At 44.6% G+C, this 17,768-nt stretch overlaps 1 protein-coding gene across 1 annotated transcript in view; it reads right to left on the bottom strand.

The window, feature by feature from the left end:
• The window catches only part of LOC126427973 (nascent polypeptide-associated complex subunit alpha, muscle-specific form-like), a 243,096-nt gene that overhangs the window by 192,779 nt on the left and 32,549 nt on the right, over positions 1 to 17,768 (bottom strand). Inside the window, exon 5 of the mRNA XM_050089859.1 lies at positions 15,367 to 15,575. Within this exon, the coding sequence (XP_049945816.1) occupies positions 15,367 to 15,575 (209 nt within the window). The remainder of the gene's footprint in view (positions 1 to 15,366; positions 15,576 to 17,768) is intronic.

Raw genomic sequence — 17,768 nt, 5'->3', positions numbered from 1 at the left:
AGATTATCAGTTAGCAGGGCTTAGAGTAGCATGTTATAATTTAATTTTCGAAGTTTTCCTTTTTTTTGTATTTGTATTATATTATATACAGGGTGTTTCAAAAATGACCGGTATATTTGAAACGGCAATAAAAACTAAACGAGCAGCCATAGAAATACACCGTTTGTTGCAATATGCTTGGGACAACAGTACATTTTCAGGCAGACAAACTTTCGAAATTACAGTAGTTACAATTTTCAACAAGAGATGGCGCTGCGGTCTGGGAAACTCTATAGTACGATATTTTCCACACATCCACCATGCGTAGCAATAATATGGCGTAGTCTCTGAATGAAATTACCCGAAACTTTTGACAACGTGTCTGGCGGAATGGCTTCACATGCAGATGAGATGTACTGCTTCAGCTGTTCAATTGTTGCTGGATTCTGGCGGTACACCTGGTCTTTCAAGTGTCCCCACAGAAAGAAGTCACAGGGGTTCATGTCTGGCGAATAGGGAGGCCAATACACGCCGCCTCCTGTGTGTTTCGGATAGCCCAAAGCAATCACACGATCATCGAAATACTCATTCAGGAAATTAAAGACGTCGGCCGTGCGATGTGGCCGGGCACCATCTTGCATAAACCAGTGTCGTCTAAGGCAGTTTGTACCGCCACAAATTCACGAAGAATGTCCAGATACCGTGATGCAGTAATCGTTTCGGATCTGAAAAATGGGCCAATGATTCCTTTGGAAGAAATGGCTGCCCAGACCAGTACTTTTTGAGGATGCAGGGACGATGGGACTGCAACATGGGGCTTTTCGGTTCCCCATATGCGCCAGTTCTGTTTATTGACGAAGCCGTCCAGGTAAAAATAAGCTTCGTCAGTAAACCAAATGCTGCCCACATGCATATCGCCGTCATCAATCCTGTGCACTATATCGTTAGCGAATGTCTCTCGTGCAGCAATGGTAGCGGCGCTGAGGGGTTGCCATGTTTGAATTTTGTATCGATAGAGGTGTAAACTCTGGAGCATGAGACGATACATGGACATTGGCGTCATTTGGACCGCAGCTGCAACACGGCGAACGGAAACCCGAGGCCGCTGTTGGATCACCTGCTGCACTAGCTGCGTGTTGCCCTCTGCGGTTGCCGTACGCGGTCGCCCTACCTTTCCAGCACGTTAATCCGTCACGTTCCCAGTCCGTTGAAATTTTTCAAACAGATCCTTTATTGTATCGCTTTTCGGTCCTTTGGTTACATTAAACCTCCGTTGAAAACTTCGTCTTGTTGCAACAACACTGTGTTCTAGGCGGTGGAATTCCAACACCAGAAAAATCCTCTGTTCTAAGGAATAAACCATGTTGTCTACAGCACACTTGCACGTTGTGAACAGCACACGCTTACAGCAGAAAGACGACGTACAGAATGGCGCACCCACAGACTGCGTTGTCTTCTATATCTTTCACATCACTTGCAGCACCATCTGTTGTTGAAAACTGTAACTACTGTAATTTCGAAAGTTTGTCCGCCTGAAAATGTACTGTTGTCCCATGCATATTGCAACAAACGGTGTATTTCTATCGCTGCTCGTTTAGTTTTTATTGCCGTTTCAAATATACCGGTCATTTTTGAAACACCCTGTATTTTATATTATATTTTTATTTTATATTATATTTTTCGGAATCTTGGATAAGTATTTGAAGTTATTCATTTGAATTTGTAGCAGATTATGATTTTACTTTCACTGTGAGAAAGAGCTGTGAGCTGTAATCACGTCCAGTCTTTCTCTTTGACTTTGTGAAGGAAGTATATGTGGCACAAACAATAAGTTCCGTTGCACTGTTGGGGAAAGGGGGGGGGGGTGGCAGTGTGGATGGAATAACAAGATTTCCGGTGTGAAGAAATAGCACACCGGTGGCGTTAAAAAATAATTTTTAACGCAACTAATATTTCTTCACATCGGCATGTTTTAAAACAGTTGCTGAGACCGAAGAACAAAAATCTGAATGATAAGACCAGTCTTTGCGGGGGTCGGAGACGCGTGAGGGGAAATACTGGCGTAATCGGCGCTCGGCGCTGCCGACAGAAGCTGCAACGTTTTGACTTCACCACGTAATTTTGACTCGCTGTAGTTTCAAAATTGCGTGGTGAAGCTAAACGTTGCGGTTTCTGTTTATTGCGCTGGCAGTTACAGAAACGAAAAAAGGAGGAAAGTCGACATGGAGTGTTCCGGACGGATATCTTTTATTGTGCCACTTACGTGCAATTACCATTGTCAGCAAAGTAGTTATCGCCATGCGTGAAAGTGCTTAGTTTTTCTTTCAATTCTTGCACGAAGTGGTACAGGCAGGGTACTAGCTTGTTGATGTGCCGAGTTTCTAATAATGAATCAGTACTTAAATACACAGCTCTAGGACTTGCACTACATTTACAATGTGCACCCGATACTACTAACCCTACGCGTCTATATATTTTCTGTTGATATATAATTCTCGATATATGAACGCCCGACATTGACGTCTTCTAAATATCGATATATCGGTTTACCGATATTTTTTAAAATATCAACAATGTCAATTTGAAGCTCTTCTATGAATGAGAGTTGGAGTAGTTAAAGAATCAGGTCTATCAGTTCAAGACATAATGTCTGAAAATGAGTCCGTGATCATATTTTGGGACTTTATTTTACAGGTCCGTCTTGATAATACAAACTTTATTATCGGTTACAGCTGCTACCATTTTGAGATCATAAAATATTCTGGTGTAGTATCAACGACAAACGAAATATGTAGATACACTTTACGTGCTGGTGATGATCAGAATGCGTCTGCTATCTATACAAAAAAAAAAAAAAAAAAAAAAAAAAAAGCACTGAGACTAGCAGAGGGCACTATAATGAAGAGGAGCTACTTGATGTTGATACTGTATCAGAATATTTTATGTTCTGAAGATGGCAGTAGCCGAAACTGGTAACAGTGGAGAGTAAAAGTTTGTGTGATCGAGACGGATCTGAGAAATAAAGAACCAGGGATGGGAGGGGTTACTGGGCAAATTACAATACTCTGTGTAATATACAGGGTGTTACAAAAAGGTACGGCCAAACTTTCAGGAAACATTCCACATACACAAATAAAGAAAAGATGTTACGTGGACATGTGTCCGGAAACGCTTAATTTCCATTTTAGAGCTCATTTTAGTTTCGTCCACCTACGCTCAATGGAGCACGTTATCACGATACTCTACCTGTGCTGCTAGAACACGTGCCATTACAGGTACGACACAACATGTGGTTCATGCACGATGGAGCTCCTGCACATTTCAGTCGAAGTGTTCGTACGCTTCTCAACAACAGATTCGGTGACCGATGGATTGGTAGAGGCGGACCAATTTCATCGCCTCCACGCTCTCCTGACCTCAACCCTCTTGACTTTCATTTATGGGGGCATTTGAAAGCTCTTGTCTACGCAACCCCGGTACCAAATGTAGAGACTCTTCGTGCTCGTATTGTGGACGGCTGTAATACAATACGCCATTCTCCAGGGCTGCATCAGCGCATCGGGGATTCCATGCGACGGAGGGTGGATGCATGTATCCTCGCTAACGGAGGACATTTTGAACATTTCCTGTAACAAAGTGTTTGAAGTCACGCTGGTACGTTCTGTTGCTGTGTGTTTCCATTCCACGATTAATGTGATTTGAAGAGAAGTAATAAAATGAGATCTAACATGGAAAGTAAGCGTTTCCGGACACATGTCCACATAACATGTTTTCTTTCTTTGTTTGCGAGGAATGTTTCCTGAAAGTTTCGCCGTACCTTTTTGTAACACCCTGTATATACTCTGTGTGAGTCTGTGACTCAATGATATTGTAGTGTTGGGGTGTTAAATTTTTAAGTTTTATGGATTGCACAGTTTTACACTTTTGAAACGGTGCGAGGCGGATTCTTTGAATCACCGGCCTTATCTGGTTTCGCACACAGCCGCTGGGATTATTTACAGCGGCCGATGCAGGGATGAACCGGGTTTACCATTGGCGCGGTAATCGTGGTTTCGTCGCAGGTGCTGGGATTACGGGCCGAATATATTTGTGCCCCTTCCCCTCCACCCCGCTGCTCGCCGTGTCCTTCCCTGCACATGCAATGCGCAATGCGTGCGTTATTAAATGGCCGGCCGACACGAGCTGTCTGCTAACAGCGCCTCTGTCCGGATTACTATACAGGCGGGTACCGCAAAACCACGCACCGCTGCATTCTGCCGGCCTGCTGGTGCGCGTATGGGGAACAAACAATAGGAGTGATTAAATACACCTAATGAATACGTGTATTCTGTGCCGGCAAAACCTCGCATTGTGAAAATGCTGTTAAAATTGTGTGTGCAGAAGCTATTTTTCAGGTGGTATAACGCCACACCGGGATCGGACTGTGTTTGGAAATAAGGGAGGAATATAAAGGTCTCTTTTTTTTTTTTTTTTTTTTTTTTTTTTTTTTTTTTTTTTTTTTTTTTTTTTTTCTACTGAATGGTTTGATGCGCCCCGCCACGAATTCCTTTCCTGTGCTAACCTCTTCATCTCACAGTAGCACTTGCAACCTACGTCCTCAATTATTTGCTTGACGTATTCCAATCTCTGTCTTCCTCTACAGATCTTGCCCTCTACAGCTCCCTCCAGTACCATGGAACTCATTCCCTCATGTCTTAGCAGATGTCCTATCATCCTGTCCCTTCTCCTTATCAGTGTTTTCCACATATTCCTTTCCTCTCCGATTCTGCGTAGAACCTCCTCATTCCTTACCTTATCAGTCCACCTAATTTTCAACATTCGTCTATAGCACCACATCTCAAATGCTTCGATTCTCTTCTGTTCCGGTTTTCCCACAGTCCATGTTTCACTACCATACAATGCTGTACTCCAGACGTACATCCTCAGAAATTTCTTCCACAAATTAAGGCCGGTATTTGATATTAGTAGACTTCTCTTGGCCAGAAATGCCTTTTTAGCCATAGCGAGTCTGCTTTTGATGTCCTCCTTGCTCCGTCCGTCATTGGTTATTTTACTGCCTAGGTAGCAGAATTCCTTAACTTCATTGACTTCGTGACCATCAATCCTGATGTTCAGTTTCTCGCTGTTCTCATTTCTACTACTTCTCATTACCTTCGTCTTTCTCCGATTTGCTCTCAAACCATACTGTGTACTCATTAGACTGTTCATTCCGTTCAGCAGATCATTTAACTCTTCTTCACTTTCACTCAGGATAGCAGTGTCATCAGCGAATCGTATCATTGATATCCTTTCACCTTGTATTTCAGTTCCACTCCTGAACCTTTCTTTTATTTCCATCATTGCTTCCTCGGTGTCCAGATTGAAGAGTAGGGGCGAAAGGCTACAGCCTTGTCTTACACCCTTCTTAATACGAGCACTTCGTTCCTGACCGTCCACTCTTATTATTCCCTCTTGGTTGTTGTACATATTGTATATGACCCGTCTCTCCCTATAGCTTACCCCTACTTTTTTCAGAATCTCGAACAGCTTGCACCATTTTATATTGTCGAACGCTTTTTACAGGTCGACAAATCCTATTAAAGTGTCTTGATTTTTCTTTATCCTTGCTTCCATTATTAGCCGTAACGTCAGAATTGCCTCTCTCCTCCCTTTACTTTTCCTAAAGCCAAACTGATCGTCACCTAGCGCATTCTCAATTTTCTTTTCCATTCTTCTGTATATTATTCTTTTAAGCAGCTTCGATGCATGAGCTGTTAAGCTGATTGTGCGATAATTCTCGCACTTGTCAGGGGTTAATGAGGAAGAAATGTCGGGGATTAGTGGCCCGTGTAGACCGTGGTCGTTACGGGCCGCTCTCAGGCAGCGTAGGAATGACATGCAGGGAGCAGACTTCAAGTCGTTTCGGCCGGAATGGCTACCCTACTTCTGATACTCGCTTATTCCCTCCATGAAAAAGTAAACGCACAAAGTTCTCACAAAGAACCGCCTGAGTGCAATGTCGTAAGTTCAATTTTTAGTAAGGCTTATTTGAAAGTATTGTGTTAACTGTTATACTGAAGACCCAAATAAACTGGTAAACCTGCCTAACATCGTGTAGGCCACCCGCGAGCACGCAGAAGTGCCGCAACACGACGTGGCTTGGACTCGACTAACGTCTGGAGTAGTGCTGGAGGGAAATGACACCATGAATCCTGCAGGACTGTCCATAAATTCGTAAAAGTACGAGAAGATGAAGGTTCTTCTAAGCAGCACGTTGCAAAGCATCCAAGATATGGCAAATAATGTTCATTTTTGGGGAGTTTGGTGGCCAGCGAAAGTGTTTAAGCTTAGAAGAGTGTTCCTGGAGCTACTCTGTAGCAATTCTGGACGTGTAGGGTATCACATTGTCCTGCTGGAGCTGCCCAAGTCCGTCGGAATGCACAATGGACCTGAATGGATGCAGGTGATCAGACAGGATGCTTACGTACGTGTCACCTGTCAGAGTCGTACGTCGACGTATTAGGGGTCCCATATCACTCCAACTCCACACGCTCCACACCATTACAGAGTCTCCACCAACTTGAGCAGTCTCCTGCTGACGTACAGAGTCCGTGGATTCATGAGGTTTGTCTCCGTATCCGTACACATCCATCCGCTCGATACATTTTGAAATGGGACTCGTCCGACCAGGCAACATGTTTCCATTCATCAACAGTCCATTGTCGGTGTTGACAGGCCTAGGCGAGGCGTAAAGCTTTGTGTCGTACAGTCATCGAGGGTACACGAGTGGGTCTTCAGCTCTGAAAGCGTATATCGCTCCTGCTTTGTTGAATGTTTCCCACGCTGACACTTGTTGATGGCCGAGCACTGAAATCCGCAGCAATTTGCGGAAGAGTTGCACGTCTGTCACGTTTAACAATTCTCTTCAGTCGTCGTTGATCCCGTGCTTGCAATGTTTTTCCGGCCGCAGCGATATCGGAGATTTGATGTTTTTTCTGGATTCCTGATATTCACGGTACACTCGTGAAATAGTCGTACGGGGAAATCCCCACTTCATCGCTATCTCGGAGATGCTGTGTCCCATCGTGGGACGCTCATACTGGGTGGAATTATTCGTAACTGTAAGAATAAGAACTCTTCAGAAGATTTGCACTCTTTATCGCCTATTAGTTAATAACTTTCTCTTTTGTGTGATATAAAATTAACTATAGAAAACATACAACCATTAAGGACAAGAGACAAGCAAAGACAGTACACGTTTCTTCAATGCTTTACACGGCGTGCTTTCTTTTCTACGAAAGAATCTATTATCTCGCCAACGTTCGTGAATCGTTTTGCTACATGAAAAATCAAAATGTCGTTATCTAACACTGAAAAAGCAGTTAATACGAATAGTGCCGGAAACTGGTGTGATTTCTCGATCTCATTAAGTCTATTTTGTTATTGTCTGGTATATAAAACGAAATAAGTCTTTCTAACATTGCATTTGTTGTAACACACACCAAATAAGATATACTGTTGTGGCACAAATGGTCATTTTTATATACCTCAATTACATAAATAACAAGACAGAATATAATCCACGAAGTACCAATACCAAAAACCTATTAAACCTACTACAAGCAAAAAGTTTTATGTTAGAAAGTAGTTCCTCATTTCATTCATACAGTCCAGTTTCTCAGGTATGAGATCGAAAAGTAGTAATGGAAAACTTTTACGCCTCAGCTCGAATAACCTCCCCTTTCGTCTGCGGGAAAGTTTTTTATTTCTAGACGTGACGGGGATTTCCCTGGCAGAGACATCATGTACACTACGCACACGTTCAATCATCAACTTATGATTCGTTCAGAAATCAACGTGTTCAAAAATGTCCAAAAACTAACTGGAATGTTTTCAAAATCATATGAATAATCGATCGAACAACGTGCGCTGGATACTAGGCTTTTTGTGGAACAAGGTTTTTTCCTTCAAGAATCTGAATTTTGCGCTCTCTGATACCCCAATTCCCCCCCCCCCCCCCGTCCCTACTCCCCCCCCCCCCTGCCATATCAGGGACTGCTGCCAGTAGCAATGAGGTAAGTACTGTTCGGGTCTTCAGGAACCAAAGCAGCACTAGTGGTCTCTCTTTTGTAAGACAACACGGATTTAGCACACAGTAGGCTGAATGACCCTCTTTATTTCAGAAGAGGGCTAAGATGGATGAGAAAGATCTGTGTAACTATAAATTGCTAAATGAAACGGCCAGTGAGAAATCAGGTGAAAACTATATGTAAACACGATACAGAAAGTTAAGGAATTCAGGATGAGAGTGATAGAAATCAAAATAATAATAAACATTGTTTTGGTAAGGACGGGCGTGCTAAATGGATGAAAGACATTCGTAATCCTCGTATCAAGACTAGATCACATGATACTTTATCACATTCTTGAGGTGTGAGGAAATCGCCAACGATAAAAAGACAGAAATAGAAATATGACGGATGCTTTTCGCTGATGAAATTGTGGATGAAGTAGTTACATGAACGAACCTATGCGTCATGTTTTCTTCTCATTCCTTTTTTTATGAGACAGACAGAGTTGAAATTCAAGACTTTATTGGTCTGGTGTATTTGGGTGGCATATACAAGGCTGCTTCGGGTAAGTTTGGAAGAAATCTGGGACAGAGACGGTACAGAATTAGGAATATTCTCTCCTGCAATGATTCTACAGAGGTTCAAGTTCCTGATATAGTCTCTAAGATTTGATAATATGTCAGCTAGGTCCGACAGAGGAATACAGCATAAATTGGCTCCTGTATGAAATATCTGAAGAGAATAGAAGCTTTCGAAATGTGGTGCTACAGAAGAATGCTGAAGATTAGATGGGTAGATCACATAACTAATGAGGAGGTACTGAATAGGATTGAGGAGAAGAGGAGTTTGTGGCAAAAATTGACTAGAAGAAGGGATCGGTTGGTAGGACATGTTCTGAGGCATCAAGGGATCACCAATTTAGCATTGGAGGGCAGCGCGGAGGGTAAAAATCGTAGAGGGAGACCAAGAGATGAATACACCAAGCAGATTCAGAAGGATGTAGGTTGCAGTAGGTACTGGGAGATGAAGAAACTTGCACAGGATAGAGTAGCACGGAGAGCTGCATCAAACTAGTCTCAGGACTGAAGACCACAACAACAACATGAAATATCTTTGATTTGTTCACAAAAAACCTTCAAGGCGCACTATTTTCTTGGAGAATATGTGACTGTAGATGAAATGCTTGTAAAATTTCGAGGACGATGTAGTTTTAGAATGTACATTCCTCTCAAACCTGGCAAATATAGAATGGAAGTTTTCAGTCTAGCTGGTGCAAGAACAACTTGCACCTCAAAATTTGGAAGTTTATTGAGGATAGCAACCAAATGGGGACCTTATATGCGGAGTAGCCGTGCAGCTGGCTTCGTGAAAAGGTTGTCTAATCATATTTGCCAAACATAAAAAAATGTAACCATGGACAACTGGTTTACGATCTACGAACTAGCCCTGGTACATCTGGAACACTATGAACTATGTAGTATTACAAACAAAAATGTATTAAAATCCATAGCAGACGTGTTTGCTTACTTTATACATACACAACACAAATCAGTGGCAGGCCTTTTTGTATTCCCAGTCACGAAAGGGAGAGAGAAGCAAATTGGGTCTAAGAGACCGAACATAGCCAAGGTGATACGAGCGGACACAGTGGCAATGCAGGGTTAAGAGTCTCCACTACCCGGGCGCGGCTTATAATTAAACGCCTTGAGGCGGAGCCACTCCAAAATATATATTAAAAAAATTCTCAGTAACGTATTATAGAATTTAAACTATCAGAACGCATTGCGCATATTTCCCACATGCAGTTAATTAATGGTGGTCAACGTTTTCGGAACTGCTGATATGTAATACCACGTGATGTTTTTCGAACAGGTAGTAGCTAGTCTTCAGGCTGTGCCTTGAAATCCCGCTTCTGTGTAGCAGAGGTTTCGCAGTGCGGATTCCTGGGAGCACTGCTCTTACGGGCGCCCCGAAGACTGGTGTTTCAGCCTAAGGGTGTCCTACCAACGTACACACAATTCTGACGTTCCACTCCTTACATCAAGTGGGAATGAATCCAGTTGTTGGAACTTCGCTGTCGAATCCATGTCTCTGTATATCTCTATTATGCTTGACTGTGTCAGTCATGGACGTTTAATGTTATTGTTTTGGTAGCGTTTTAGACAGTTTTTTTTGTTTCTGCCATTGGCTAATCTATTCCCGTTGGGATAAGTTTGCAGATGTCTCGCCAGATCGCACTGGAGTACGGTAACGTACGTATCACAACCTAGCGCGAATTTCATGAATTCTTAAAGGCAAGAGCGCGTGAAATGTACCCCATGAGCCAAACACGTCCCGTTACTTTAGTTTCCCCGCTTGCTGACTGTGGGTAATGTGCGTTACTAGCAAGTTTGTTTCTGTGAATGTACTGTGCATGGGTGTGGTGAGTTTTACGTTCTTGCGAATAACAGCAGCATACCACGGGTTCGAAAACAACACAATATGAATTCAGTGTGCAATTTTGGAACATGCGGTTAGGATGAAAGTGCTGGAATGTGGCGTGCCCAGACCCTGTGTTAACATGAATCAACAACAAAAACTCTGTAAATCCGGACATGGGTACACACGCAATTTTAACAGAGAAATGTACGATGCAGCTGAGTGGTTGTGTGCGTTTTATCATTTAAAAATGCATATTTTTGTAATACACAAGCATAAATGCGGTGTGTAAATTAGCATGACGGTTGTCCGGGTTGCTCATCAAAGCCAATCACAGCACAAGATCCGTGACATGGAAACATCGCTGTTTCGTCATGCGAACCGCCGTGTTTGAGCACATAATGCTAAGTATTTGAAGTTTATAAATGAAAATCTACATCTACATCTACATAGATACTCTGCAATCCACCATACGGTGCGTGGCGGAGGGCACCTTGTACCACAACTAGCATCTTCTCTCCCTGTTCCATTTCCAAACAGAACGAGGGAAAAATGACTACCTATATGCCTCTGTACGAGCGATTCACGAAAAGAACGCCTCCTTTCCTCCAGAGACTCCCACCAGAGTTCCTGAAGCATTTCGGTAACACTCGCGTGATGATCAAACCTACCAGTAACAAATCTAGCAGCCCACCTCTGAATTGATGTCCTCCCTCAATCCGACCTGATAGGGATCCCAAACGCTCGAGCAGTACTCAAGAATAGGTCGTATTAGTGTTTTATAAGCGGTCTCCTTTACAGATGAACCACATCTTCCCAAAATTCTACCAATGAACCGAAGGCGACTACCCGCCTTCCCCACAACTGCCATTACATGCTTGTCCCACTTCACATCGCTCTGCAAAATTACGCCCAAATATTTAACTGATGTGACTGTGTCAAGCGCTACGCTACTAATGTAATATTCAAACATTACAGGATTCTTTTTCCTATTCATCTGCAATAATTTACAATTAACTATATTTAGAGTTAGCTGCCATTCTTTACACCAATCATAAATCCTGTCCAAGTCATCTTATATCCTCCTAGAGTCTCTCAGCGACGACACCTTCCCGTACACCACAGCATCATCAGAAAACAGCCGCACATTGCCATCCACCATATACAAAAGATCATTTATGTAGACAGAAAACAGCGGACCTACCACAGTTCCCTGGGGCACTCCAGATGATTGTCCGTGTCTTCAAAATTGTTCGTATTTAATCGAAAGAGAATGAGAAATTGCTTTTCTTGAAGACGCCATTAAAATAAACTCGATGCTGCATGACCAATTACCAGCGCCGATATTTGAGGAAATACTGCGTTATGCATGGTTTGATTCCAAATTATCGGCTGAAAGAGAGGTTTCTGAAAATGTTAGCTAGGTTTGTTTTTCCACGGAAAACCTCAAAAGACCTTGTGTATGCGGAAACATAGGATTTATTAAATGCAGCTGGTACCGTTTAACTTTATTTTTTCCATGTTTTTAAGAAAAATGGCATCCTGCAACTTGTACTCGTAATGTCGAAAGCGACGATTAATTGTACATCTTTCGAAAGCCGTCTGTGGCGGTCAAAACTTGCAGGTAACAAGTCGTTTCGCACTCCTTCCAGGTATAAGAGATTTATCAAATCACGGACAAGAATACATTTTCAGTACCACTTTATGCATTTGGTCGTTTACTAGTCGATAGTTATGAATATTATTTCTGATAATATAAATTTGTAGACTGCCAGATAACATTGTAAATTTAATAAAAGTCCATCCGATTACACGTATTTTTCCATTATACCAATTGTAATATAAATAGTAAAGAAAATGACTGAGTTGAAAATTTAAAAAAAAAACTGACGAACGGGACTCGATCCAGCGAACACCGGGCTTGAACGCTAACCACTTCATGGTAAAAATGGCCATGCACAGGTATATATGTGACGACTGAAATTATCTTGCGATTTTCTCAATAACGCTTTAGAAGTACGCGCTACTGCTTACACGTTTTGCTGTCCTCATGGAGAACTACGAGTCTACGAAGTTTGCAGTAAATCCGCGCTCCAAACGTCCTGGCCTCCTCATGTGAGTTCGCACGATCTCTCGGGGGAGAGGGTTCTTGGAAGATGCTGCGCTGCCAGAGAAGTGAAGTGGTTTTGTCTCGGAGTGAGCCAGAGCATGCAGTAGTAGCGGCATGGGCGCTGGGGTGCGGTTAACGAGCCGGCATTCTCAGTGCCAGCTACACAGAGCGAGTCAAATGGGGCGCAACGGGCGAGGCGTGGAACCCGGGTTGAGGGTGGGGGATGGGGGTAGCGGTTCGTTAGGGCTCTGTCTGTGTGTGTGTGTGTGTGTGTGTGTGTGTGTGTGTGTCACAAAGGCTTTGCGAGCCGCCGGCGGCAGCCTCTGCGTTATTACAGCCCAGCCGTGGCTGTAGCCTTCTGGCCCGTCCAGCGAGGCACACGGCCTCTTCTTAATGACGTAATCAAGCTGCCTTGTAAAGGCTGGTTCACACAAATGCTGGAGAAACGCGGACCCCGAGATATTCGGACAGCAGGCATTTGCGAGACACCACACGTGCTGCCACGTTGTTTGGCCGCCCACCAAGGGTTGCCACATGCCCGGCTTTATCCAGGCATGTCTGCCTTTTGAAGGTCGTGTCCGGCCAAATACACGAAATACACTGGTCAGCCAGAATGTTATGACCAAATACCTAACTATGTCCACCTATGGCACAGATAACAGCGGCGACACGTTGTGGCATGGGAGCAATGAGAGCTTGATCGATCTGCACACACAGGTCACCTAATACCCATAATGAAATGATAAGCAAATGAAGACCCTGAGCTGTCGACAGGTGTTGATGTACATCAACGGGAACAGTTGAAAATGTGTGCATGGGTGCAATGAGAGCTTGATTGATCTGCACACACAGGTCACCTAATACCCATAATGAAACGATAAGTAAATCAAGACCCTGAACTGTCGACAGGCGTTGATGTACATCAGCGGGGACAGTTGAAAATGTGTGCCCTGATCGGGACTCAAACCCAGGATCTCCTGCTTACATGGTAGACGCTCCATCAATCTGAGCCACTGACATCACAGAGAATAGTGTGGCTGCAACTGACTGCCAACTTAATGTCCTCATGCCCCTGCCCATTACACTCATTACTCGCAGCAGACAATCTTACCTTTCGGACATGTCCGAAAGAACAGGTACCATCTACATATAATACCCATAAATTCTAGGGAGGGGGGCGATGAGTGCTCTGACGCCATGTTCAGTCACATCCCAGATGTGTTCAATCGGGTTCAGATCTAGCGAACTGGAACCCAACACATCAGTTACTGATGTACGAGGGCTATCCACAAAGTGCATTACGTTTTGGAATTAAAAATAAATAAAGTATTGGCAAAATTTTTTATTATATACAGATGAAAGCCACACTTAAATACTACTTTTCTACATAGTTGCCATTTAAATTAAGGCAGTTACCGTAGTGATGGACGAGCTTGGAAATTCCTTCGTCGTAAAATTCGGCCGCCTGCGCCTTCAACCACGTGGTTACCTCTTTTGGGACAGAAAAGGTGTGACGTTTGTGGATTTCCTGGAAAGGGGCACTACAATAAACTCTCAAAGGTATTGCCAAACTCTGCACAACCTCAGAAGAGCAATACAAAACAAGCGCAGGGGAAAGTTGGGCTCAAAGATCTTGGCGATTCACGACAACGCCCGGGCCCACACGGCAAATGCCACTCGTGAAGTTCTCGAATCTTTTAAGTGGGAGTTGTTTCGTCATCCGCCGTACAGTCCCGACCTGGCACCGAGCGACTTCCCCTTATTCCCAGCAATGAAGAAATGGTTGGCTATGCAGCGTTTTGATGACGACGCACAGCTTCAAGAAGAGGTGACCACGTGGTTGAAGGCGCAGGCGGTCGAATTTTACGACGAAGGGATTTCCAAGCTCGTCCATCGCCACGATAAGTGCCTTAATTTAAATGGGAACTATGTAGAAAAGTAGTATTTAAGTGTGGCTTTCATCTGTATATAATAAAAAAAATTCCAATACTTTATTTATTTTTAATTCCAAAACGTAATGTACTTTGTGGATAGCCCTCGTACTACCACAACCAATACAGCAATCAAGAAAAGTACGGTTGACATGTTATCTCACACGTCGCGGAGAAGAAGCCAAAGAAGGAAAGGGGGAGGGGGAGCAGCCCAGGGGTCCGGAACCCCCTTTATCACCTGAGTGGAATTACATACGACCTAACTGGGCTGTAGAGAAACTGGAAGATCTTTTGAGTTTCAGTCATACAACAAAAAAGGGATACACACTATTGATAGTCAGTGGGGACAACAATAGACTGAAACTATCTATACATCTGTACAACTGTCGTGTATCACTCGCCCCTATTTTAGTCAAGACCACTTATAGGCCTCTTCGTTGATCCATTATGGATCGTGGAACGACGGTTGGCTTGAACTTCTTGATGCAATAATTTACCAACACGGTATGTATTGTAGAAAAATATTTTATTTTATGAACTTCTATGTGCTACCAGTTTCAGCATTACATTGATGCCATCCTCAGGCCCCACTCGTCATAGTCGTAAAATCGCTATACATGGAAGACCCTTGACTACCACCAGGTCTCAAAGTGGTTTCTAAGAAATAGGGAAAAATGCCACACAAAATGAAAATTGTAAGGAGTGGCTTCTAAAGTTTCAGAAGACTACAACTTACTTACGATATGCCTTTTTTTGCTCAATCAAACGCACCCAGCACAGCTGACACCCAGCATCATTGACAGCCCAAGGTAGTGTCTTGTAGTGGGGTGGGATGGGGTGGGGTGGAGCACCTCAGCGCCAGCTTTCATGGACTCACCTTCTTGTCGCCGCCGCCCGGCACGTACGCGTCGTTCTTGGCGGCGATCTTGGGCTGCGCCTTGCTGAAGTCCAGTTTCCGACTCTCTATCTTGACCTGCCCGCCGCCCGGCTTGTAGCTCGCGTTGTCCAGCGATCCGATCTTGGAGCGCACCGTCTTCAGGTTGGGCGACGGCGCGGACCCCACCTGGACCTTGTTCATCGGCACCTCTGCAACACGACACCACATTCACCACGTCACATATCCGCTCTGCCGTGCACTCGATTCACAAGCGATACATGTACAAGAAGAAAGTGATTTCAAGATTGTTGGTGGAGCACACAACTAGCCAGAAATGCTTCCTGACATCGTGCTTTAACGTAACAAGACAGAGACTCCAGAATGAGATTTTCACTGTGGCAGATTAAAACTGTGTGCCGGACCGAGACTCGAACCCGGGACCTTTGCCTCTCGCGGGCAAGTGCTCTACCATATGAGCTACCCAAACACGACTCACGCCCCGTCCTCGCAGCTTTACTTCTGCCAGTATCTCGTCTCCTACCTTACAAACTTTACAGAAGCTCTCCTGCGAATTCTGGAAACATCCCCCAGGCTGTGGCTGAGCCATGTCTCCACAATATCCTTTCTTTCAGCTGTGCTAGTTCTGCAAGATTCGCAGGAGAGCTTCTGTGAAGTTTGGAAGGTGGGAGACGAGATACTGCCAGAAGTAAAGCTGCGAGGACGGGGGGTGAGTCATGCTTGGGTAGCTCAGATGGTAGAGCACTTGCCCGCGAAAGGCAAAGGTCCCGAGTTCGAATCTCGGTCCGGTACACAGTTTTAATCTGCTAGGAAGTTTCAAGACAGGTACTCATTTATACACTGAACCGCCAAAGACACTGGTATAGCCATGCGTATTCAAATACGGAGATATGTAAACAGGCAGAATAGTGCGCTGTGGTCGGCAACGCCCATATCAGCTAACAAGTGTCTGGAGCAGTTGTTAGACTGGTTACTGCTGCCGCAATTGCAGGGTATCAAGATTGAAATGAGTCTGAACGTGATATTATAGTCGTCGCATGCACAGTGGACATGAATGGATGGAGGTGTTCAGACAGGATGCTTACGTATGTGTCACCTGTCAGAGTCGAATCTAGACGTATCAGGGGTCCCATATCACTCCAATTGCACACGCCCCACACAGAGTGTCCATCGGCTTGAACAGTCTCTTGCTCAGACGCAGGTTGCATGGATTCATGAGGTTGTCGCCATACCCAGACACGCCTTTCCACTCGATACAATTTGGAACGAGACTTGTCTGACCAGGGAACATGCTTCCAGTCATCAACAGTCCAATGTCGGTGTTGACGGGCCTAGGCGAGACGTAAAGCTTTGTGTCGTGCAGTCATCGGGGGTACACGAGTGGGCCTTCAGCTCAGAAAGCCCACATCGATGATGTCTCGTTCAATGGTTCACACGCTGACACTTGTTCACGTCCGAGCATTGAAATCTGCACGAATTTGTGGAAGCGTTGTGCTTCTGTCACGTTGAATGGTTCCCTTCATTCGTCGTTGGTCCCATTCTTGCAGGATCTTTGTCCGGCCACACCGATGTCAGAGATTTGATGTTTTACCAGATTCGTGACATACATGGTACACTCGTGTAATGGTTGTGTGGGAAAATCCCCACTTCGTCTGTAGTGTCGCATCATAGTAAAGAGTTGGAAACGTGGAATATTGCCAAAGTTTCGTTGCCTATGCCGAGAGTCAGAGGCAGTAGGCAGGAGGATTGCACATACATCGGAATGTGTCGCCTCGCAGGGGCAATGGCCTGGCTACACACAACAGGCGAGACAGAATTGCTTAGCATGCGGGTTTGTGTTAGACGGAGACTTCCGTAGAGTGCAAGACAGAGGTATAGCGTCAGCTGTACTGCATTTCACAACTTCGCGTAAGTCTGCCGCAACAACACGTAACTCTGTCGCAAGAACACCTAAGGGGCGAGTACGGCAGATGAATCAGCAGTGTAAGTGGAACGAATGCGGTCATTACAAACGAGCATGACGTCAGGACGTCGCTCGTGCTCCCTTTAAATACGCCAGCTTTGATAGCAACTCGCACTCGCAGTTAGACTTGCAGTGAGATGTGTACTGGGTCGCTGCGTAGCGCTCAGCACGGTGATCGACATGTTAATCTTTATTAAGGAGATGTAGCAGTAAGGGCGGCCCATCCAGCAGCAGACGTGAGGGGACAGTACCAGCTCTGGTCCTCTCTGCTGCCGCTGCCAATCGTCAACCCAGGATTAGCAGACATCGCGGCAGACTCGCTCGCCGCCAATGCTGACATCAGTGAGCCGTCGTCGAGATGGTGCGGGGCCTGGGCCCTGTGCATCCGCCGTCACAATCGGGTGAGCCGACGACGCTGGGG

This window comes from Schistocerca serialis, chromosome 12 (genome assembly GCF_023864345.2).
Source record: "Schistocerca serialis cubense isolate TAMUIC-IGC-003099 chromosome 12, iqSchSeri2.2, whole genome shotgun sequence".
Lineage (NCBI taxonomy): Eukaryota > Metazoa > Arthropoda > Insecta > Orthoptera > Acrididae > Schistocerca > Schistocerca serialis.
This window is presented reverse-complemented; position numbering and strand designations above follow the sequence as displayed.